General features: G+C 48.5%; 1 protein-coding gene across 5 annotated transcripts in view; it reads left to right on the top strand.

Annotated features, from left to right (window-relative positions):
* The first annotated feature begins 6420 nt into the window (after positions 1-6420).
* LOC136586826 (autophagy-related protein 9A-like) overlaps positions 6421-23199 on the top strand; it is a 32180-nt gene continuing 15401 nt past the window's right edge. Inside the window, exons 1-4 of one of the 5 annotated variants that reach the window (XM_066585069.1) lie at positions 6422-6647; positions 8529-8671; positions 20133-20269; positions 22484-22527. In XM_066585069.1, coding sequence (XP_066441166.1) covers positions 20161-20269; positions 22484-22527 — 153 coding nt within the window. In that variant the 5' untranslated portion in view covers positions 6422-6647; positions 8529-8671; positions 20133-20160. Of the gene's footprint in view, positions 6648-8528; positions 8672-12939; positions 12995-17972; positions 18066-20132; positions 20270-22483; positions 22528-23199 lie in introns of those variants that run through there. The other 4 variants (XM_066585070.1, XM_066585071.1, XM_066585067.1 and 1 more) reach the window with 4 other exon arrangements.

The raw sequence follows: 23199 nt of genomic DNA on the forward strand, positions 1-23199 counted from the left end.
ATCTGTGTTTTATGGTTCCGGGGATTTATTTTAGCTTTTTGGTGTATTTTTACCTCACGTTTATTTATATTCAGCATATTATCATGCGACTGTCCAAAATGGACTTCGTAGTGATGTCCTAAACATGTCCACCCTGGCACTCACAGTTGACAGATTCCATATCTTCTTATATAAAGCAGCCTACAGGCTTGTCCTTGCACACTTTGACCCCTTAGCGTGACCTTTGGTGGATGATTTAGGTGTCATTAGGTTTGTGACATCCTCACCGCCGCCATAAAATTTGAGTTTGATACATTGAGTGACCCGTCAGGCTGGGTCAAAGTTGCTATGTTAAGTCTAGCGGCGCGGTTGTGGTTCAAGCCGCGAGGGAGAGTCAGGGCTCCTTCACACTGGCGAGGGCGATATCACGCCGTGAATCACGGCCTGATAATCCATGCGAAACCCCTGGATGCGAGACGTTTTCACACGGAAGCCTCCTCCAATCTCTGCGGGCTAAAAGCAGCCCCCGGCGCGGCCGTCACAGCGATATTCTTCCATTGTTTTCAATGCGGCTGGCTCTGCCGCTTCCACAATGGGCGATATCGCAAAAAGAAACGACGCACTGCAATTTTTTTCATTGCATACTATCGCAACGCGGTGTCGTGCAGGGAAACAACGCAAATGTGAACCCATGTTCCAGTTAATACGCGGTTCAATCTAATGCATTCAATTACGCAGTTCCGCTCACATTAGCGTGTCGGAATTGCATAATCCGCTCGCGGAAAACAGAGTGCAGCACGTTCTATTTTACGGAGGATATCCGTGACATACAGCCCATTGTTCTCGCTGTTCGCGGATATAACCGCAGCCCATATGCAATTACATTGTGTACGGGCTGCGGGTATCCGTGTCATCGCTAAGCGACGGCGCAGGAAACATTTGTATAAAAGGTGTGCTGCACATAACCGCCTGCTTTAGTACTCGGTCGTGTGCTGTACAATTACGCGGCTGTACGCAGAATCACGGCTGGGCTCACAGCTGGAAGCCGCTGCAGGAGGGCCACATTCCGCATGCGGTCATGCGAGCTGACGGTTCCATCAGCTACATGTGGGTCTATGTGCGCTGTAGCCAGAGATACATCACCGCCTTGTATCAGGTGTGACCCGGCAGATCTAACCTTAAAAACTATTTTTCGGGGAACCAGGATGCAAGCTTAGGGCAAGGACCTCGAAACTAGTGTTTTCCGAAATACTACCTGTACTACCTGCCACACCAGAAAGGCAGAGGTAGATCAGGGAGGTAAACAAGTGTCTCCAGTTGGTGTACGAAGGAGGAATTTGGGTTCTTGGAGAACTGGGTTGACTTTGCTGTTGGCTACAGGTTCTAGCATACAGATGGGCACCATCTCAATGGCGAGGGTGCAGCGGTGCTGGGGGTGAAGAGAGCTAGATGGTTGGTGGAGTGTTTATACTATGATCTGGTGGGGGGTGGGGATGGGGGGACAAACAGTGAGTTAGAGAAGAAGACGGTGTAGATAGACAGTGAGGAACTAGAAGTAATAATGTCTGAGGAAAAGTACAACATAGTGGAAATAACGGAGACTAGGTTGGATAAAAACTGTGACCGGGCGGTGAGCTTACAGGGTTACAGTCTTCAGAAGGGATCATAAAAATGGAAAGAGGGGGAGGGGGGGGGGGTTCTTTATGTAAATCCTGTTTAGAGACCACATTACTGGAAGATATAGGGCAGGGGTCCCCAACCGCCGGGCCGCGGACCGGTCCCGGGCCGTTGGGTGTTCAGCGCCGGTCCGCGGCACCGCCGGGAACTTTTACTCTAAACACAAGGCCCGCGGGCCGAATCCGGCCCGCTGCCTTGTGCTATGTGGCCCGCGGCGTGCCGACGCCGCTGACCACCGAAGCGATTACCAGCGAGGGCGCCGCAGCTCCCCGCTGGTAATCGCGCTGATGCCGGCGCACACTGACGTCTGTGCAGCCAGGATACTCTTCCCCGAGTCCCCTGCTCATTAGTTCCGCAGGAGAGGACTCGGGGAGGAAGCGTTCCGGGCTGACGTCAGGGCAAGCAGACAGAGAGCGACAGCAGGGAGGAGGTAAGTATATGGGTTGGGGGGGCTGCCTATTACTGGGGGGCTGGTTATTACTGGGGGGTGGGGGCTACTTATTACAGGGGAAGGGGCTGCCTATTACTGGGGGGGCTACTTACTACTGGGGGACCTGCTTATTACTGAGGGGTTGCTTACTGGGGAGGGGGTGTGCTTATTACTGGGGGGAGGGCTACTTATTACAGGGGAAGGGGCTGGTTATTACTGGGGGGGGGGCTACTTATTACAGGGGAAGGGGCTGCCTATTACTGGGGGGCTGCCTATTACGGGGGGGGGGGGGCTGCCGCCTATTACTGGGGGGGGGGGGACCTGCTTATTACTGGGGGGGCTGCTTATTACTGGGGGGGGGGGATACTTATTACAGGGGAAGGGGCTGCCTATTACTGGCTGGGGGGACCTGCTTATTACTGGGGGGATCTGCTTATTACTGGGGGGAACCTGCTTATTACTGGGGGGGTGTTCTTATTACAGGGGAATGGGGTTGCTTATTACTGTGGGGGCTGGTTATTACTGGGGGGGGGGGGACCTGCGTATTACTGGGGGGGATTGCTTACTGGGGGGGCTGCTTATTACTGGGGTGGGGTGGGGGCTACTTATTACAGGGGAAGGGGCTGCCTATTACTGGGGAGGCTGCCTATTACTGGGGAGGCTGCCTATTACTGGGGGGGGGCTGCCTATTACTGGGGGGGGGGGCGCTGCCTATTACTGGGGGGGGGCGCTGCCTATTACTGGGGGTGGGGCGCTGCCTATTACTGGGGGGGGGACCTGCTTATTACTGGGGGGGGGGGACCTGCTTATTACTGGGGGGGGGGGACCTGCTTATTACTGGGAGGGGACCTGCTTATTACTGTGGGGGGGGACCTGCTTATTACAGGGGGAGGGGCTGCTAATTACTGAGAGGTGGGGGCTGTCTATTACTGAGGGATGGGGGCTGTCTATTACTGGGGGGGGGGGGGATAAATTATATGCTGCCCTATGTGTGTGCTGGGGGGGGGGGGGGAGATTATACACTGCCCTATGTGTGTACTGCCAGGACATTCTAATGTCATAACTAAATAAGAATGCACTAAACTCCAACCCCCTTCATAACCCCGCCCCCTATAACCAAAGCCCCGCCCATGTCCCGCCCAACCCTGCCGGGCCTTGTAAAAATGGTCTTGCTTGAAACCGGTCCCTGGTGCCAAAAAGGTTGGGGACCACTGATATAGGGGAAGGTGATGCATATATGGAGTTTCTATAATGGAAATACATGGAGGGAAAAACAACAATAAAATCCTCATAGTGGTTTTCTATGAACCACCAAATAAAACAGAAGCCACCAAAAATCTATTACTGGATCAAATAGATGAAGCAGCAAATCACAGTGAGGTAATTATTAAGGTGGGGGGGGGGTGAGGCGTCTGAGGAGCGGGCCCACAGCGAAAGGGGTGGCAGCGTAGATAAGGCCTTGTCACAGGGCTCTACCATCTTCTCCCCTGGGGGTAGCTCTGGACCCATCCAAGTTACTGCTGGGGGAAGGTCACAGGGAAAATGTAACTGGAGGTTACCTGCAATCGTCTCGTCCCTCGTGACGCCACCATTCCATCCTCTGCGGTGAATCTCAGCGAAGTAAATAACTTAGTCCACATACAAGATACTTTATGGACAAACCGGGAATGGTCGGGCAAAACTTCAGCAGAGTATCAACATACAACAGTTGTCAGGCACAAAGTACACTTCTAGAAGGTGGTGTGACAGGGAGGACTTCTTGGGATAATCCGGACAATCCACAGTCCCAGTTATCTGTGTGATCCCGCTCCCAGCTACTCTCTTTCTCCTTCCAACACTCTACCGGTCAACACTGACGCATCTGGTGTTTTTCTCTCTTAGGCCGCCTGCAGATGGGCGGGTCGGATCCGGCAGCGGGAATTCTCGCCGCGGGACCCGACCCCAGCGCCTACAGGGACCAGCGCGTACTCACCCGTGCCCCGCAGCTCCGGCTCTTTCATGTGCCGGCTGCCGGGCAGCCGGCGCATGCGCAGACCGGAGCCGGCGGCCGCGGTTTGTTTGCTGCGCGAGATTTCGCGCGGCCAAACCGCGGCCGTCTGCATAGGATTGCGTTTGCTAACGCAATCCTATGCAGGCTTTTTTGAGCAGCGGAAATCCCGCCGTGGGATTTCCACCCGTGTGCAGGCGCCCTTAAGCAGCGATCCTTCTCTCTCTCTCAGTACTTAGTGATAGCCCTGGCACATGCTGGGTAGGGTAGGCCCAGGCCGAGCAGAAGGGTATCGCTCAGCTTCTTCCATTCTCGACACACAGACCGATCAATAGCTGTGGGGTTCACATGCTTGCAGACTGGTTAACGAACTCCCACTTTTTCCAGCATAGAATCTTTCAAGAAGACCACTACGACTCTCGGTATCTTGATGCCCTCTAGAGGCCACCTAACGCTGCATGACCCCTCGCTTTTCCCACGACCCTTTTGGATAACTTTAGGTCATCTCATGCCAGGTGACCCCCACACATAAAGACCTCGCTGTCAGACAGCACCAGTTTCTGCCTGTCAGCCCCCCTAGTGTAATGAACCAGGAGGGCGGTCTGGACCGGGATGCCTAGCACTGTCCCCCTTCCTGTGCCCTGAACCCACATTAGCAGGGTCCAGGCTGGGTCAGACAATGGAGCTACCCATGTAGCTACCTCCCTCCCATGGTTCAGAGGCTTGCTCCGGGAGGTTGGTGTATGTCTACTCCACCTGGATGATCCTTTTGCCACCTTTTCCCTTCTTTTACCCCGGGAGCCCTGTTGAGGGAGGTCATCCCCAAAACAGAAACTCTCCAGGGGATTCTAGGTGCTTCATATGTTCCACTAGCCTTCCTCTTGGGCCACTGTCCTCACCCTCTTCCCCATAGACGTCTGAGCTTGAAATGACGATAACATGCCCAACTGGAGACTCACTGCACAGGGACTGCTGACTTTCTGCTGCTTGCAGTTCTCTGGCAGAGGCCTCCTTCATGTTGGACACTGGGTCCTTGATATCATTACAGACCTAGCTCAGACCTTTCAAACCAGTCATCGTTACCCAGCTTCTCCGCAAAGGGACCTGCACCTTTAAAGATGGCCGACCTTCTTTCAACCAGGGTGAGGCTCTCCCCCTTTAACTCACGGACGGCCTGGTTGTATTGGGACGCCCTTTTTGACACAAATCCAACTACATGGATAGGGGTGGGGGTTTTTCTTGATTTTGCCCTCATTTTTTGTTTTATTATTATTTTGACTGTTGACTATTTTATATTAGTAGATGGTGCAGAATAACATGTTTGGAGCAAAACATTTCCCAGTGCAAACTGGCATCATTTTGGTGCACGTAGTAGTATTGTGCCGAATTTGGCACAAAATAAACTACATGGGTAGGGTGGTTTTTTTCATGCTTTTGCCCCCATTTTATGTATTAAAATCAGCAATTAGACTGCTGACTTTTATTTTTAATTAGTACACACAGCAGAATTTAATTTGTGGTGCAAATTTTTTCGGAATACAAATTGGCACATTTTTGGTGCACGCACCACAACGATGAGAAGATTGGCACATTATTCCTATTTTTTGGTGCCGCATAATTTGTGCCAAATTTACAAGTCTGTTCGCCAGTTTTGTACATTTGGTGCAATATAAGGCTGTCGAATTCTAAAAAGAATTGGCGCAACATACGCCAATATACAGAGTGCATCACGTATGACAGAATTAGATACAGTGGCTCAGCAGACAGTATCACACATGGTTGGATTAGATACAGCAGCTCATTAGAGTGTATCATGTATGATAAAATTAGATACAGTGGCTCAGCAGACAGTATCACACATGGTTGGATTAGATACAGCAGCTCATCAGTGTATCACGTATGATAGGATTAGATACAGTGGCTCAGCAGACAGTATCACACATGATTGGATTAGATACAGCAAGTCTTCAGAGTGTATCATGTATGATAAAATTAGATACAGTGACTCAGCAGACAGTATCACGCATCATAGGATTAGATACAGGGACCGAGCAGATGTATCACACATAATATGCTTAGATACAACAGCTCAACAGAGTATCACACCTAGTATTAGATACAACAACTCAGTAGAGTGCTGTGATCCCAGCACCCAGCAGATGTATCACACATGACAGGCTTAGATACAGAAGCTGCAGGAGCCCGGTGCTGAGCATAGAGGAGTGACATGATCAGATGCTGGACAGTGTTGTGCAGGCCCAGGCCTGCTATGTGCAGCGCTGCGGCACGGAGGGGGTTACAGCTTGTTGTCACAGCTCTGGGCCTTGCGTAAGATCCAGGCAGCCAGTCAGGAAGCTGGGAGGTCTCTGCATACAGATCCTGCCCTCCTAATCCCTGCACTGACCAGCTGGGACACTACAATAGCACAGGCAGGGCCCACAGCAACAGAACCCCCTGACAGCAAGAGGCAGAGGCCGTCACCCCAAATCCCCTGTGCCGCCAGCTGTCCCGGGGTCACACGGCAAGAGCTGCAGGATGCAATGACAAGAGGAGCCCTGGACAGGCTGGGACAAGGTGAGACATGCAGACCTCTACTTTCTGGGGCCCTTTAAATGCTGCTGCTAAAGGGAGATCAGAGGGGTCTCTGCCGGGCCGGGCGCAGCTGCGCTCCAACAGATGGTTGTGGAATCCCCCAAAATCCTAATATAGGGAATCCAGACTCCAGTACTAGTAAGGCCGGGTCATCACAGGCCGAGTACTGGCATCTGATTTCACATACAACAGAGAGTGGGAGGTGACTGACCCCAACCTCATGGTAATGTCCAGTCATTATAACTAAAGGCAGGCTGGGAGGTGACTGACCTCAACCTGATAACGTCCGGTTGGTCGTTATAGCTATAAACCGCTATATACAGAGGCTGGGAGGTCACTGACCCCCCCAACCTCATAGTAATGTCCGGTCATTATAACTATATACCGCTACATACAGACTGGGAGGTCACTGACCCCAACTTGATAATGACATTCGGTCATTATAACTATATACCGGCTGGAAGATGACTGACCCCAACCTCATAGTAATGTCGGTCATTATAACTATATACCACTATATACAGGCTGGGAGGTGACTGACCCCAACCTGATAACGTCCGGTCATTATAGCTGTACAGTCTGGGAGGTGACTGACCTAAGGAAAGTCCTGTCGGTGTGAATTTTCTCCCCTGAGGGCTTACAGAGCATTACTTCTGTGCATCATGTAGGCACCACACAGCAGCACCAGGTCTGTATACTTCACCCATGGAGCAATCCGTTCAGTGCCATATGTCTGGGGGCACGTTACATTACTGTTGCAGCCCTAAAGGATATCTCTACACTAGAATTAGGTTTTGCTATATATTTGCATAAACAGTTCAGTCACTCTGTCAATACGTTACTGATAACTTAGTTAGATCCAGTATTGTACTTCAGAGCTGCATTCACTATTCTGCTGGTGGAGTCACCATGTACATACATTACATTGCTTATCCTGTACTGATTCCAAGTTATATCCTGTACTGTACTCTAGAGCTGCAGTCACTATTCTGCTGGTAGAGTCACTATGTATATAAATATTATATTACATATAATTAATATTATATACATATACTAAGGCTGCCTGTCCACGGGCGTTGCGGTATCCCGCAGCGGATCTCCGCTACGGGAGCCACCGCCCGGGAGCAGGAGCCGGCAGACGGATTGGCTGACCGCAGAGAATCGCGGTAATTCGCAGCATGCTGCGAATTGCCACCCTCGAGCTGAGAATTGCAATGATTCTCTGCTCCGTGGATATGGGGGGGCTGTGGAGAGCATTCACTGCGTTCCCCACAGCCAGATTCAAACCCGCCCGTGGACAGGTAGCCTAATACTAATTTACATCCTGTATTATACTCCACAGCTGTATTCACTATTCTGCTGGTGAAGCTACCGTGTACATGCATTACTTATCTCATACTGATCCAGAGTTACTGTATATAATGTATCATACTCCAGAGCTACACTCACTATTCTGCTGGAGGAGTCACTGTGTACATACATTACTAATATTATACAGCCCCTGAGTTGCATACTGTAATATACATCAGAGCTGCACTAACTATTGTTCAGTGCTGGATAAGTAATGTATGTACACAGTGGTTCAACTAGCAGAATAATGAGTGCAGCTCTGGAATATGTTACATTATATAACTCAGGGTCAGTACAGGATAAATAATGAATCTATACTATACAGGGACTCCATCAGCAGTATACCCAGTGCAGCTCTGGAGTATAATCCAGGATGTAACTCAGGATCAGTACACGATAAGTAATGTATGTACACAGTGACTCCACCAGCAGAATAGTGAGTGCAGCTCTGGAGCAAAAGGGTTCTTTTACACGAGATGATATGTTGTTAATCGTTCTTGTGCTTTTACACAGGAACGAGCATCGCTAGTAAATGGAGGCAGAGCGGGGCGGCGGATCATTACGGCCCCGTTCATAAGTGAGCGACTGTGTTTACACGGGCCGAAAAGTCCTTTAGTTGTCTGTATGCAGAAAACTGAACGGCGAACGAGACTCAGGTGAGTTCTCATTCATCGTTCAGTCAGGGCTCGCATTTATACTGAACTATATAATGGTTCACATTCTGTGAAAGTGATTGCTCCAATTTCCTTGCTCTATCTCAGAATTTACTGTTGCCTCAAGGCCCTAATATTTCATTTTTGAGAGGTATCCTATTGTATGTCATTCATGTTAGAGGAGTTTTCCAGCCAATTTTTTTTGATGACCTATTCTCAATAGTCGATCGGCTGGGGTCTGCGACAAATCAGCTGTCAGCGCTACAATACACAGGCTTTGTAGTGGAAGTAGATAGCTCCAGCCTCTGTGTAGTGGCCAGCACTGGTAATTGCAGCCTGGAGTCCAATTAAAATCAATTACAGTTGCGACTGCAATTACAAGTGCCGGCCACTACACTGATCGGAGCAATCTGCTTCCACTCTGTACCCTGTGCATTTTGCTAGTGAGAGCGGGCAACCAAACAGCTGTCCGGTTAGAGTCCAAGACACAGACCTCAGCCACCCAGCTATTGAGGACCTATCCTGTGTGTTATGGTCTGAGTGTTAAAGTGGTTGTCCAGGACTTTTACTACTAATGACCAATCCTCACGATGGGTCATCTAAAGTTAATTGGTAGGGGTCTGCTGATCACTGGGCCTGCTGATAGTACTGTCAACATTGCAGCAGCCCAGTTTGGTCCTACAGCCATTTAATTCAATGTGAGCTATGCCTGCAGGACCAAAGCAGGCCGTACTAACAGCAGGCCCTATAATCAGCTGATCGGCGGGGATCCAGAGTGTTAGACCCCCACCGATAAACTATTGATTAATAACATCAAATAGTAAAAGTCCCGGACAAGCCCTTTAAGCCTACGACTGTTGGATCAACCGTCTTCCTTCAGGGAGAGTCTTGTGGTTGGAAGTCTATTTTGGTCGCGTTCTTGTGATCCTGGGAACATTGTATAATTAGCAGCTGCAGTCTGGGGACGCTGTCTGTCTGCTCCCCTTCACTGTATGGGGACGGGTCGGGATAGGATGTGCCGTTGTGTATGTTTCCTCTGTGCTGTGATTTTTTTTTTTTGCATCGGCGCGACATTACTGAGCAGGTAGAACGAGATCGGTCAGGTAGACTACCCTTGTGTACCACAACAAAGCAACTGCGCAGGGAAACCTACAACTCCTTGTTCTGCAGTCATCTCACATTTTTTTTTCATTTTATTAAAAGAAACAGTTCATGCCACATATGTTTTTAAATACACGTTTTTGGTGATTGCCCAGGGAGTTGGGCCATATTCACATTTGTGCTGGGGCTCTGTATCATTTCCATTGTTCGGCTTCATCCTTGTGGCCAAACAACGGAAATATCGTACCCGTTGGTTCTAGCACATGCTGGTGCTAAAAGGACCTCATTGACAATCATGGAGTCCGTCCGACTTCTGGCATTCCGGTTGGCATGCAGTGCTATTTTGTCCAGGGTTTTCTGTTGGATCCTCTCCAAATAGAACCTCCGATGTAGATGTGAATGATTTTGTGACTCCTGCACTGAGCAGGGGGTTGGACCAGATGACCCTGGAGGTCCTTTTTCAACTCTACCATTCTATGACCCCTTATTGCAAAAATCAATATGATCCAAAGTATACAATATACCTCATGGGTGAATGAGTGATTTATGTTAAAGCAGGAAGGGACAAACATCTATAGTCTCTACCAAAAGTGGGGCAGAGCCTCAGAGCCGGCGATATGGCCCCAATCGCAGTGTCGCTGGGCCACACTTACCCCCATAGCTATACCTCTGTTGTCAGAATTGTTTTCACCACTCCTTTAATTATATCTGTCTCTGAGAAAGCTGGGTGACAACCAATAAAGCCACCAACCAAACTGGAGTAGTGTAGGATATCCACCAGCTTTCCCAGGCTCCTGAATGGCAGTTCTACGTTTGTATTCTGTGGTATGGCTGAGGATTTGTAGTCAGACTTTCTACTCAGGGTTTAGGAAAGCTGAGTAGCTTGCTATAGTTCTCCCCACAGCTGAGCTGCTCACCCCCTCTCTGCCGCCATGATAAGGAGCAGCTCTGTGTTTACAGTCTACACAGCACGGGGGTGGCACTGAGTGACTCAGTCGTCCTGTGACATGGTGACAATGAAACATGAGCTCCAGCCTCCTCATCTGATCACAGTGCTATCTGAAGTACTTATCTGGGCCAGAAGTAAAGGAAGGCTACCCCTCCCCAATCTTACATAACTAGGGAAGGTCTCAACCAGCAATGGCTTCAGGATATTCCTCTAACCCCAGATGTTGGGCACAATATTAAGGCAGGACTCTGCATAGTAGGTCCTCATTAGACTGGACAACCACTATGGATGGAGAACCCCTCTCTGAGGATGCCTTTACAAACAAGTGAAGAGGGGAGTTCCCTCCTGGGACAGCCCTGACATCCATGTTCTAAACTGAGGAGTAAATGGGGATAAAACCGGTCGGATTTGAATTGCGGATTCCGCGATTGTATGATGTCAAATACATGAGATGACACAATGCCGCTCACGTTAACGGAATCCAGAAAACAAATACTTGTGTAAATTGAAGTGCGGGCACCCATGGTTTCCTATGGGCAGCTTGAACTGCGGATCTTCGGCAATTCAAATCCGTCCATGGACATTGGGCCTTAATGACGCTCAGATACAAAAATTTGATATCGATGGAAACAGAAACTCGGAACGTTTTGTTGCACAACATCAATCAATCTCACTCAACACACATGGAGCCTGCAGTCACGTTCCTGCCATACAGGTTGCAGCGTACCACGGTTGACTGAGGTGATGGCTTCTGGGATGCATAGTCGTAGTTCACGCATGGTGGGTTGGTGATATGATGTGGGAAAAGGAGTGGAGGTACCTCAGTAGAGGTCAGGTGCGGTGGTGGTGAGAAGGTCCGTGTCCTAATTAGGTATCCTGATGGTGAAGTAGCAAGAAAGGTGCAGCCAACCCAGTAAACGTACAACCCATAGGCAGACGTTTGTAAAACAACTTGGAATAGACCAGAAGGCTGGGAAGAAGATGCAACCCCTATATAGACTAGCAGATATACAGGTGAAATGTATCTTTTCTTTTTGTCGGTAGAACCAGCTTAAAAAATGCGTCTCGAAGCAACGCAAAGCTTCTTCTTTAGCAAAATGGTCTAACAGTAAGATGGTTTCTTCCCCCTCCCCCCATTGGTCACCAGACATCTTGAGGCTCTTTGCTATTGCCTGCAGCCTGGCATTGAATGAGCATATACCCTGTTTCCCTGAAAATAAGACATCCCCTGAAAATAAGACAGCATGATTTTCCAGAATTTTTGAGGATGCAAAATGAATTTTCAGGCTTTTTGAGGATGCTTGAAATATAAGCCCTACTCCAAAATTAAGCCCTAACAGTTAATTAAAAAAAGTCAATTTAAATAGTGTCCAGGCAGCTATACATGTAAAAAAGTTAAACCTTTTTGAACAAAAATTAATATAAGACACTTATATTTTCGGGGAAACACGGTATTGCCTACACGCAGAGCTGAGAGGGCTGCGAGTTCAAGCCAAGGGCCAGGCACTGGCATCGGACCCCAAAACAGAAACAGTCTGAAGCAGAGATCAGATAAAAGTCTATGCATCACCTCTCCTAAGGCCACTCTCACACATGGCGTTGGCAAAACGACGCAATTTTTATTTCAGCGTTTTGCTGCGATTATCTGCGTTTTTAAACGCACTATACAACGTTTGACAGCACTTTTTAATGCACCCCATCATTGTGATGGGTGAAAAGCGAGAAAACCCACCAAAATACAGCAGAAACCGGTGCGTTTGAGCGCAGGTCTGTGAGGCCCCATTGAAATCAATGGGAGCTTTTTCAAAACGCCGCCTTAAAAAGAACATGTGTTAGAGTGGCCTAAGGCTACCACAGACGATCCGGATTACGCATGCTGCTTCCCGCAGCGGAATCCAGCTGTGACCCCGCATACCTGCTTCTTCTGTACTGCGGATGACTGTGGCTCACCCACTTGTGGGTGGGTTGCGAGTCGGGCGGCTTCCATTGAAGTTCATGCGGATTCAGCACAAAAATAGAACAGGCTGCGGTTTTAAATCTGCTTGCGGAAATCACAATCGCTATCAGCTCATCTGAGTGGACACGCGAATATTCTATTTTTTCAATGTGTGTGGCATACCGTGGATTGTCCGCATGGGTGACCATCGCGGATTTTGCTATTGAATTTCGGTCTGTGAGACCGGCCTAATGTAGGTTCCTGTCATCTCTTCCCTTTCCACAGGAAACTATTAACTCCCAGCTACAGACAGCTGAAAAGCCAAGGAACCTTCTTGCGGGTGAGGTTACGCACAAAGCATGCTGACAGTCAGCTTTACTGCAAGTCAGCAGGGCTAACTGATTGTTAATGGCCGCACAGCTTTGTGGGTAGAACTGCTGTTCACCTGGTTAACCGCTCAGACATTAAGGTCAGTTTGAAAACTGCTGCTTTGCAATAAGGCTGCATGTTTGTGCATGTTATGGCTATGCTGCGGCTATGCTGCGGCTGTTACATGTCATCACACCTGTTAGAACACTTGCCGTGAATGCCGCCTCTGGAACCCTCACCTGCCGGGTTTTCCAAAAACCAACATTTTGACAAAAATTCTGAAATATCAGTGTCTTACTATTTCACCTGCTTTTTCTTATTCCAGTCTTCAAGACCCCCCCCCCTTCCCCCCAAAAGGTCATGTTTTCAGGATATCCTATAGAAAGAACCCTTGTGTGAATGTCTGAGGCACCGACAATAATTACATCACCTGTGTAATACTGAGGAAATCCGGAAAACATGACTTGTTGGGGGCATTGAGGAAAACCCTGGTATAGACAAAAAATTCTCAGGCTGCTTTCACACGAGCGACAGCGCTACAAAATCGCATGTATGTGAACCCCGTGCTGTCCAATGGGTTCCTTCACATTAGCGATGTTTGTAGGCTGCTACATTGCAAGAAAAAAATCATGGCATGCTCCACACAGCTGTGATTTGCTTTGTTTTGTAGCTCATGTTTCCCTATAGAGCCTTCCTTTGTGTTGAATCACACGAAGTCGCAGTTTTTGTGCGGTGCGATGCAACTTTTACAGTAGGAGGTCCTAGTCTTTGTCCATAAGCAAAATAAGCCCGAGCTGCATTAAAAAAACAATACATTATCTAACAGGCGCTGTCAGCTCCGCTGCACTTTTCTTCCGGCAGTTCTGCGCACTTGGTTGTAGTCTTCAGCCGCCACTTTCTGGTGAGAGGGTTCAAAAATCCCGCCTCCAGGAAGCATTGGCTTTGATTGGCTGAGCCGCAACACTCGAGAACCAATCATGGCCGCGCCTGAGAACCATTCACAGCCAGCGCTTCCTGGAGGCAGGATTTTTGAACTCGCCAACCAGGAAGCATCGGCTAAAGAGTGCAAGCAAGTGCCACGGAACTGCCGGAGGAGAAGTGCAGTGGAGCGGACAGCACCTGTTAGATAATGTATCTTATTTTTTTTTTGTTCTTTTCAAAATGTAGCTAGGGCTTATTTTCAGAGTAGGGCTTATACTTCAAGCGCTTGCCCCCCAGAAAATTCCAGCAATGTCACGAGAAAATGCAGCGATATCGCTGTCGCCCAAGTGAAAGAGGCGTAATGTAAGTTTGCTTGTCCTCTGACTCCCCACAACTGCCTTCTGCACTGGGGCCCCTGTTTCTCTTTGGTCTCCCCCTCTTTGGCCCTTGGCTGTGTGTAGCTGTGCTTGTTTGTCTGTACAGTGCTGAGTAGATGACGGCTGTTTCCGGTTCATAGCTCATTGCGAATTACTTGTTAATTACCGATGATTTGTTCTGTGAGTTATGTATGAATGCTGTCACCCCACATACCAGAGGGTGGTGGCCCAGCAGGCGGCACGCCGTCACACGTGTAGGCCTGACAGCAGCTTTAACCCTCGCATACAAGACATATATAACCCTACCGTCTACGGGAATGATATGCTCCATTCTCTATCGTTAGCTCTTCAATGGACGTCTTATGGTGGTGGGTAGCTGTAGGTTTTCTTCTAGACCGCATTTATGGGCGTATTCAGTTTCTGTCCGTGAAATACGCTTTTACGTACCGAAAATGTGCATATTCCCTGCATATTGTGGTTTGCTTTTTTTCATATATATTCCTTGCGTTTTTCATGCGCGCAAAGAAAGAAAACCAACACGCAAGAAGGCCCCACTGATTTCATGTGTAAATACACATGTATCATGCGTATTCGCGGTGTAATTACGCAATCCCATTGACTTTAATGGGCAATATCGGTCCATAATATACATGCTGCGATTTATTATTTTTGTTTCTTTCATGCACAAACAAATCGCATGTCTGAATGCAAATCAGTGGGGTTTTAGCTCTCATATACGTGCAATACAATGCAAATTTACCCGTGTGAATGAGCGCTAAGAGTGCGTTGTCGGGCTACTTTTCGGTGGCCCACCCCGTGCAAGTGCTATAATATTATTTTTTTGTTTTTTTTAAAATCTGCTCCTGTGAGGAGATTTCCAAGAACGCAAAAGCGGGCGCTGCTGTAATGTCTAGAGGTGAGCGAGCGTAGTCGGAATAGCACTACTCACTCGAGTAATTTGCTTTATCCGAGTATCGCTGTGCTCGTCCCTGAAGATTCGGGTGCCGCTGCGGCTGACAAGTGAGTCGCAGTGGGGAGCAGGGGAGAGCGGGCGGGAGAGAGGGAGAGAAAGATCTCCCCTCCGTTCCTCCCCGCTCTCCCCTGCAGCTCCCCGCTCCGTGCCGGCACCCGAATCTTCAGAGACGAGCACAGCGATACTCGGATAAAGCAAATTACTCGAGCGAGTAGTGCTTTTCCGAGTACGCTCGCTCATCTCTTGTAATGTCTCATCCCAACATGGGACGCGCATGGATATTCCTATATAAAATGGTTTTTCCCCCTTAGAAATCTGAGGATAGCCTTGTAGGGGCTTCCATCTTTGCCACAAAGGTTTGCCTTAGGCCCATTGACATGGCAATACGTGATTTGCGCCAGAGGTCCAACTCGCATCGGACAACACGCAGACACCCGTCCGTGGACTGTCCGATCTACATGGGCAGTGGACATCGCATGTTATATTCTCATTAATGATACAGACCAGAGAAGGACATGCAGCCATTTTTTTCTTCACACGTCGGTCCATGTAAAAACTCACTCACAGGTTATAATACACGGTGGGCAACAGAAAAGTAGCCCAGCACCACATTCTTATGAAAGCTGTGTAAAAGAAAATCTGCCTTTGTTGCCAATAGCAACCAATCACGGCGCAGCTTTCATTACTTCTACTGCTGAGGTAAAATGAAAGCTGTGCTGTGATTGGTTGCTACGGGCAACAAAGGCAGATTTTCTTTTAGACAGCTTTTATAAGGGTGTGGTGCCGGGATACTTTTCTGCGGTCCACTGTGTGTGTGTGTGTGTGTGTGTGCTGTCCGTGGAGTACATGGACGTAAAGTCCAGCAATCTGGATTTGGCCTTATGGTGACTTCTGTCACGGAGCCAAGGCTTGTGGTAATTCTCCTCTGCCAAAGAGATAAAAGCCACCACAGGACTATCCTCTGAGACATTATCCCCCGTCGCCATGCTTCGGCCAACTAATCTAATTAACACGGTAGAGGACAGTTCTGCATGGTCTCCTGTCTCGGTCATGGAGGATAGCCTCATGGCTGTTTCAGTCACATAGTGGCTGCAGCTGTCTTTGTCCGAAAGGAGGGCCTTAAGTTGTTTTGTCTCAGAGGACAGCCCTGACGATAGCCGTGCGCTGGCCTTTTGTTTTGTCTTGGGCCTCATGTCCACGGCACGCACGGATTCCACATGGGGAATCCCGCACAGAATCCACCCATGATGGCGACCCTGCGTACCTGTCCCTGACTTCTTCAGTACTGCGGAGTGCCGGCCGGCGCACATGCGCAGTACAGATTTTTAAAATCTCCTGCTCTTTCTGTGGAATCCGGACGGGCTGCGGATTGGAAGCCGTCCGTGTGGGAACCGCAGTAAAATGGAGCGTGCCACGGTTTTTAATCCGCAGGCGGAAACTACGATTGGTTTCTGCTTGTGGACATGAAAAATCACTTTTCCATACCATGCTATGGAGGGTTATTGCTGCAGAATCCGGAGTCGAACACCCGCTCTGGACTCCGCAGCAAAAGTCCACCCGTGGGCATTGGGCCTCTGAGAATCACCTTGCGGTGGCTGTTGTCATAGGGTATAACCTTATAGGCTTCTTGGTATATCACAAGTCAGACATATAGGTTCTTGCCGGCCTCTATAGCGGAAGATAACTGTACAGTATAGCATCCTGCCAACTGGCGTAACTATAGGGGATGCAGTTGCACCCGGGTCCAGGAGCCCTTCTCCATATAGGGAGCCCAGTACTATGAATAAAGCATTATAGTTGGGGGCCCTGGTACAGGTTTTGCATTGGAACCCAAGAACTTCAAGTTACACCTCTGCTTTAAGGGGTTAAGAGAAGTTGGGGGGCCCTGATATAAACTTTTGCACTCGTGCCCATGAGCCCCTGATCCTGCCTCTCCTATATGGGCTCCAGTGACATAAGCTGTATATATGGTCCTATAATACCCTCCCTCCACACGTTGATGTAATTTAGGGCTCATTCACACGGGCGTATGCAATTTAGGTCTGTGAAAAGCGAACCATTTTTACTGCGTGTCTATGCGCACTTTATTACATTCGTATCTCATTCTTCACACGCACACAAAAGAAAATTGCAGAAAAGCCCAATCGATGTCACCTTTATTTCCCACCTACTCCTGGCAACATGCCTAAAAAACCCTGCAGTGGATGTGCCTGCAACTGCGTATTGCTGCGTTTTGACGTGATCGCGCAGACGTTAATGGGCGGCTTCTGTCCGTAAGCATGGACAAAAGTAAGACCCGCTGTGTTATGTTTAGACAAACGATCGGTCTCTAAAAATATATATATATATGCTTGTCTGAATACACCAATGCCAATCAGTGATGTTGTACGATGTCCGTATTACAGCCCTAAAAAATAAAATAAATAAATATGTGGGCGTAATATGAATAGTAAATCCACCCGTGTGAATGAGCCCTGGCAGTTCATGGTGAATCCTGAAGTTGAACTCTTTGAAGGCAGTCTCATCAGCGCACGCGTCATACCGTATATATGTGAGGAATTAAATAAAATCATTCCTGTAGGGTTAATCCATGACTAATTATACCCTGCGCTGCGGTTGGCTGCCGTCAGCTGGGCGGAGCCTGGGGTTTGTAATCCTCAGATTGTAATCATATAGATTGCAATCACCTGAACTCGGTGCAGACAGGTGGCATCAGCGGGTGGCCTGACGGGAGGATTACACGGAACCCTGGCACCAACTGAGACTGGCAGGTAAAGCTGAGCTCCGTGTATGGAGTCGTGTGTGCGTGCGTGCGCGTGTGCGTGTGCGTGTGCGTGTGCGTGTGCGTGTGCGTGTGTGTGTGTGTGTGTGTGTGTGTGTGTGTGTGTTCTCCCCCCATGTCGGGTACCATGGCACCAGCTTCATATCCACTGTCGATTAGTGGTAGCGCATTCACATGGGGGTATATATGCTCCATATTACAAGCGCAATACGGAGAGCTGAACCCCCATTGATACGCGTTCACACATGCGTTTTTCTTGTACATATGGACCAAAATAGCTCATCAAGGCTCATTCACACAAGCGTATTAAGTTTCAGTCCGTGGATATGTAACATATTCACAGACCGAAGCTCTGCGTATTCCCTGCATACCTGGACCTAGTTGCGGAGGGGTTTTTTTGCATATATGTTCCGTGCATTTTTCACTTGCGCAAAAAAACCACAACCAGGTCCCGTCGATTTCACGTGTGAATACCCGTGTATCATGCGTATTTATGCAATCCTATTGATTCGAACTGGCTATTTCGATCCGTAGTACGAATGTGTGAATGAGAGTCAATGGAACCGCATAAATGCGCAGTCAATCCGCATAATAATGCACATTTGATGCATATTTACGTATTAAATCAGCGGGGCCTTCTTACGTTTTTTTGTGTGTGTGTGAAACACGCAATCAATACGCGTACAAAAAAAAAAAGCCAACGGAAGCAGGGAATTTGCAATTTCGCTCCGTGACTATTTCACAAACCAGCGGTCCATACGGCCATGTTAATGAACCCTCGAGGAACAGATAAAACACTGCTACTGTAGAACAAGCAGAATTTTGACAGCTGCTCTGGATGTGACTAGAGAAAATTCCTCAATATAAAAATAATTCACCTTTTTGCAGATTTTTACTGTGACGTGTTGTTGAAAGCGCAGTAACCCCCACCCCATGTAGGAGACATAATGGTTGTCGGGCAGTGTACCCAAAATTTCTGACTTCCAGATTTTAGGAAGAAATTGTTCATTAAAAGCGGTATAAATAAAGTTTATTGAAGAGAACACCATACATGTGCTTTCCTTCCTGTATGTCCCCCTCCATCTAGAGCAGAGGGTCCTGTGATCTGCTTTGGGGGGCAGAATTGTGATCTATGACACCTTGCAGCCTGTGAGCATGTGCTGTGCACTCTTTTCTATAATTGTGGAGAGCCCCTTTAAGGGCCCCTCTGTGGATGAATGTGTGTCAGGGAGCCGGGTGACTCTTTATACGTCAGCGCTTCCACTTGTTTATCTGGAGATGCACGTGGCTTGTGTTACTGTGTCACCAGGCTGCCGGCCAGAACACTTTGTGCCTCCAGCCAGGGAAAATCGCTGCCTGCGGATCTCCAGGAAAAGCTAAGAATAACCCTGTTTATATCAGCTTATCAGCGGGATCAGACCGGCGAACTGGTTCTACTGTATAATCGGACCCCACAATCTACGTCGCCCCGGGGTCACCACAGTACACAGACCAGCGTCCTGTAGACCCTGACGTTTGTAAACACCTTACTAACCCATATCCTGTCGTAGGGAGCGTTCAGACACTGGAATCGGACGCAGATATTTCTGTGCAGATTCCGCCTCTAAAGATTACCCAGCGCTGCAGATGCACACGTGGATGTAGCGGGGCTGTGCAGTCAGTAAGCCAAACATCTGAAGCCCAACTCCACCGCTCTGGAGGGAACACTTCACCTATATTATACCTTCATAGAAGTCTGCTCGTGACCTGGAGCGCTGGGCCTTTTTATGGTCTGACCATTGCCTATTTTCATAGCTTTTTTTTAATGTCACTGATGTTCTATTTTCCACTAGTTTTTCCTGGTTTAGTGTCTGTTCTGGACTCCTGTCACAGCCTGAGCTGCACTTGGAACCTGCAGCTCTGGATGTGAGTGGAGTATGATGCACCTCGACAACAGTACAAGTAGAGCAATGTCATTACAAAGTTACTAGAGGGCATCGGGATGTAAACTGAAATGTTATTTCCAATGTTGCTTAAGGATTCTCTGGTTACCCTCTGATGATATTTGTTTTCTCAGCTGAGCTGGAGAGGGCGATGCCTTGAGAATGGAGGCGGAGGAGCAATTCCGAGAGTATCAGAGGTTAGAAGACTTTGAGGAGGACTCGCCTCCGGGAGAAGGGGACTTACTGGTGCACGTTCCTGAAGCCGTGAAAGGTAGGAAGGAATCCAGCCAAATATCTCATCTATGACCAACTTGTAGGGGTTAATCTTAAAGCTGTTGCTATTCACCCAGTCAGACTAGTATGTCCAGGGACCACCAGTACAATTCATTCTGGGGTCCACTCTAAAGCTACCTGCAAATATTACTTGTTCCCCGTTCATAAACTCCTCGTCAATGTGCCTTCCAGATACTTCAATAGAAAGACGGTTGTGCTTGCGTATGGCCCTGTTTCCACTTAAGTATGTGGAGAATAGAGCGGGCAGGAATGGGCATTCACCCAATATGTGCAGTATGATGCGTTCGCCCATCACCATGGCCACCAATGGCTGGCCACAGCAGTGATATCACTGGATGACATGTCACAGTGATGACAGCAGGAAGGATCATAAGAAAAAGTTTTTTGAACTGGAAACTTTGACCCCCAATGAACTTACGGTGTGAACATGACACAAAGTCTCTCTTTGCTGTTCTTTGAAACACAGTGTATCAGTTTTGTCCAGAGTGTCACATTAAGGCTGCATTCAGACGACCGTATATCGGCTGGGTATTCCCGCTGGCCGATATACGGCTTCTCTCTCTGCAGGGGGAGGAGGCTGGAAGAGCCGGGAGCAGTGCTCTGAGCTCCCGCTCCCTCTCTGCCTCCTCTCCATCCCCCTGCACTATTTGCAATGAGGAGAGGCGGGATGGGGTGGAGCTAATTCCCAGAACTTAGCCCTGCCCCCATTCCGCCTCCTCATTGCAAATAGTGCGGGAGCTCAGAGCACTGCTCCCGGCTCTTCCAGCCTCCTCCCCCTGCAGAGAGAGATGCCATATATAAGCTGGGCGTGAAAACCCAGCCGATATACGGTCGTCTGAATGCACCCTAAAGTTGTAACAAAATTAACTTTTTTCAATTCTGAGAGGTCTAATGCCCCCCAGTCTTCCTCACTGCACCTCTGCAATGAGGAGGAGAGTGAATGAGGCGATGGTCATACATGTGCGCTGCTGCTTTATTCATCTTCAGTGGAACTGCCGGAGGCAGATGAGCGCTTGTACTCGGCTATTTCTATCAGCCATTGAAATGAATGGAGCTGCACCGAGTTTATACGACTGTTGCTCCATTTACTCTCCTCCTCATTACAGGGGTGCAGTGCAGAGCACAATGGGGCACTGAACCCCCATTCTTGAGATCAGTGGGGGGTCTCCACAGTGAGAGACTATTTTAGTACAACCCCTTTAAGGCCGGATTCACACAAACGTATTTGTGCATGCAATACACCGTGAATAGACCCCATTGATTTCAGCAAGGTTATTCACATAAGCGGGTTTTCGGCGCAAATTGTGTTTACACAAGAAAATACACAACGTGCTCTGTTCTTCCTGTGCGTTTGTGCAGGAAAAGGGCACATACTGAACTAATTACTTTAATTGCCCATTTCAATGAATGGCTGCGTGCGCCCATTGCGTAAATGTGCTTACATCCATGTGACACCAGCCTACGTCAACGCTTCTGTGTATTCCCTCGGATGCAACTAAGGGTGCTTTTAGACTGAATGATTATCGTTAAAAACGAGCGAAAGTGAACGATGATAATCATTCGGTCTAAATGCGAGCCAGCGGCTGAATGACGAACGCAAACGGTTCGCTTTTCTTCCAGCATTCATTTTATGCAGGCATAAAAATCATCGTCGGCTCATTCGCTTATCTTCGGTTTAAACAGCGATCATTCAGTCACTCTCATTCACTTGTACAGTGAATGTGGAAGACTGAACTATACTGAATGAATCTCATTTGAAGGAGCCAACAATGCATTTGCCTGTCTAAACCGTCCGCACGAGAGCCAACGAGCTGGTAGTGACGTCACTCGGCCCGTCTACAACCAGCCTTACTTCACTGTAGATTAGGGTGTATTGGGGTTATTGTAACACATCTAAAGGCATTTCCCGGATTAGAAAAACATGGCCACCATGTGCAAAAGCAGCTCCACACCTGTGCACAGGCCATGTGTGGTATTGCAGCGCAGTTCCATTCACTTCACCAGCCATGTCCTTCTAACCCTGTGACATCCAAGGAGATGCATCGAGAGACATGACTGGATCTGGGGAGCCAGAGGTCCACTTACCACAGGAGACCCCATATTGTAAATGTTACTTAGTAGATTGGGTCTACTTACAGGTTTTGAGTTGTGTGTCGGATCCACTAATTTTCCTTTCTTTCTCGGCCTGCAGACTCCTGGCATCACATTAAGAACTTGGACAACTTTTTCACCAAGATATCCTTTTCAATAAAACCAGTTATCACACAATATCTAATATTCCAGCATCTGAGGGGGGAGGGGGGGGGGGTAACGGTCTTCCAGGCTCAATAATATCTCAGAAGGGGCGACTCTATTCTATATCACACCTCTGAAGAGCGGTCAGTGGTCACCTACCTGTCCCAGATGCTGGAGACAGTAAGAGCCTATTCACACGTGCTTTGGCTTTTGCTGCAGAATTCTGGGTGGTTTCGCACCTGTTTTAGGGCTCCGTTCAGGGTTTCCATCTCACTGCTCAGTTTTTGGAGGATGTAAGGCCGGTTCCCCATCTGCGTAGGAACCTCCAGCTGAAAATACCAGAAGAAAATTCGCTGCATGCAGCACATCCCCTTTTGACCAAAAGCTTGGCAGCGGGGCAGAAAGCGGGCAGACCCCATTATATTCAATGGGGTCCACCTGGCACTGTTCGGTTCCAATCAGATGGAACTGTTCAGCCACTGGATTCCCCTTTCCTGCTCCCCGAATGGAGCAGGAAAGTGGAATCCCTGCAGCAAATTTAAAACCACCCTAAAACTGAAACAAACTGATTAGTGGATTTTTTTTGAAAACCCACTAAAATCAATGGGGAAGAAAAGAAAAAAAAAAACCTTAAAGCCTTCAGGGGGCCTTCTCCAAAAACTGAGCAGAGAA

Source organism: Eleutherodactylus coqui, chromosome 12, assembly GCF_035609145.1.
Source record: "Eleutherodactylus coqui strain aEleCoq1 chromosome 12, aEleCoq1.hap1, whole genome shotgun sequence".
Lineage (NCBI taxonomy): Eukaryota > Metazoa > Chordata > Amphibia > Anura > Eleutherodactylidae > Eleutherodactylus > Eleutherodactylus coqui.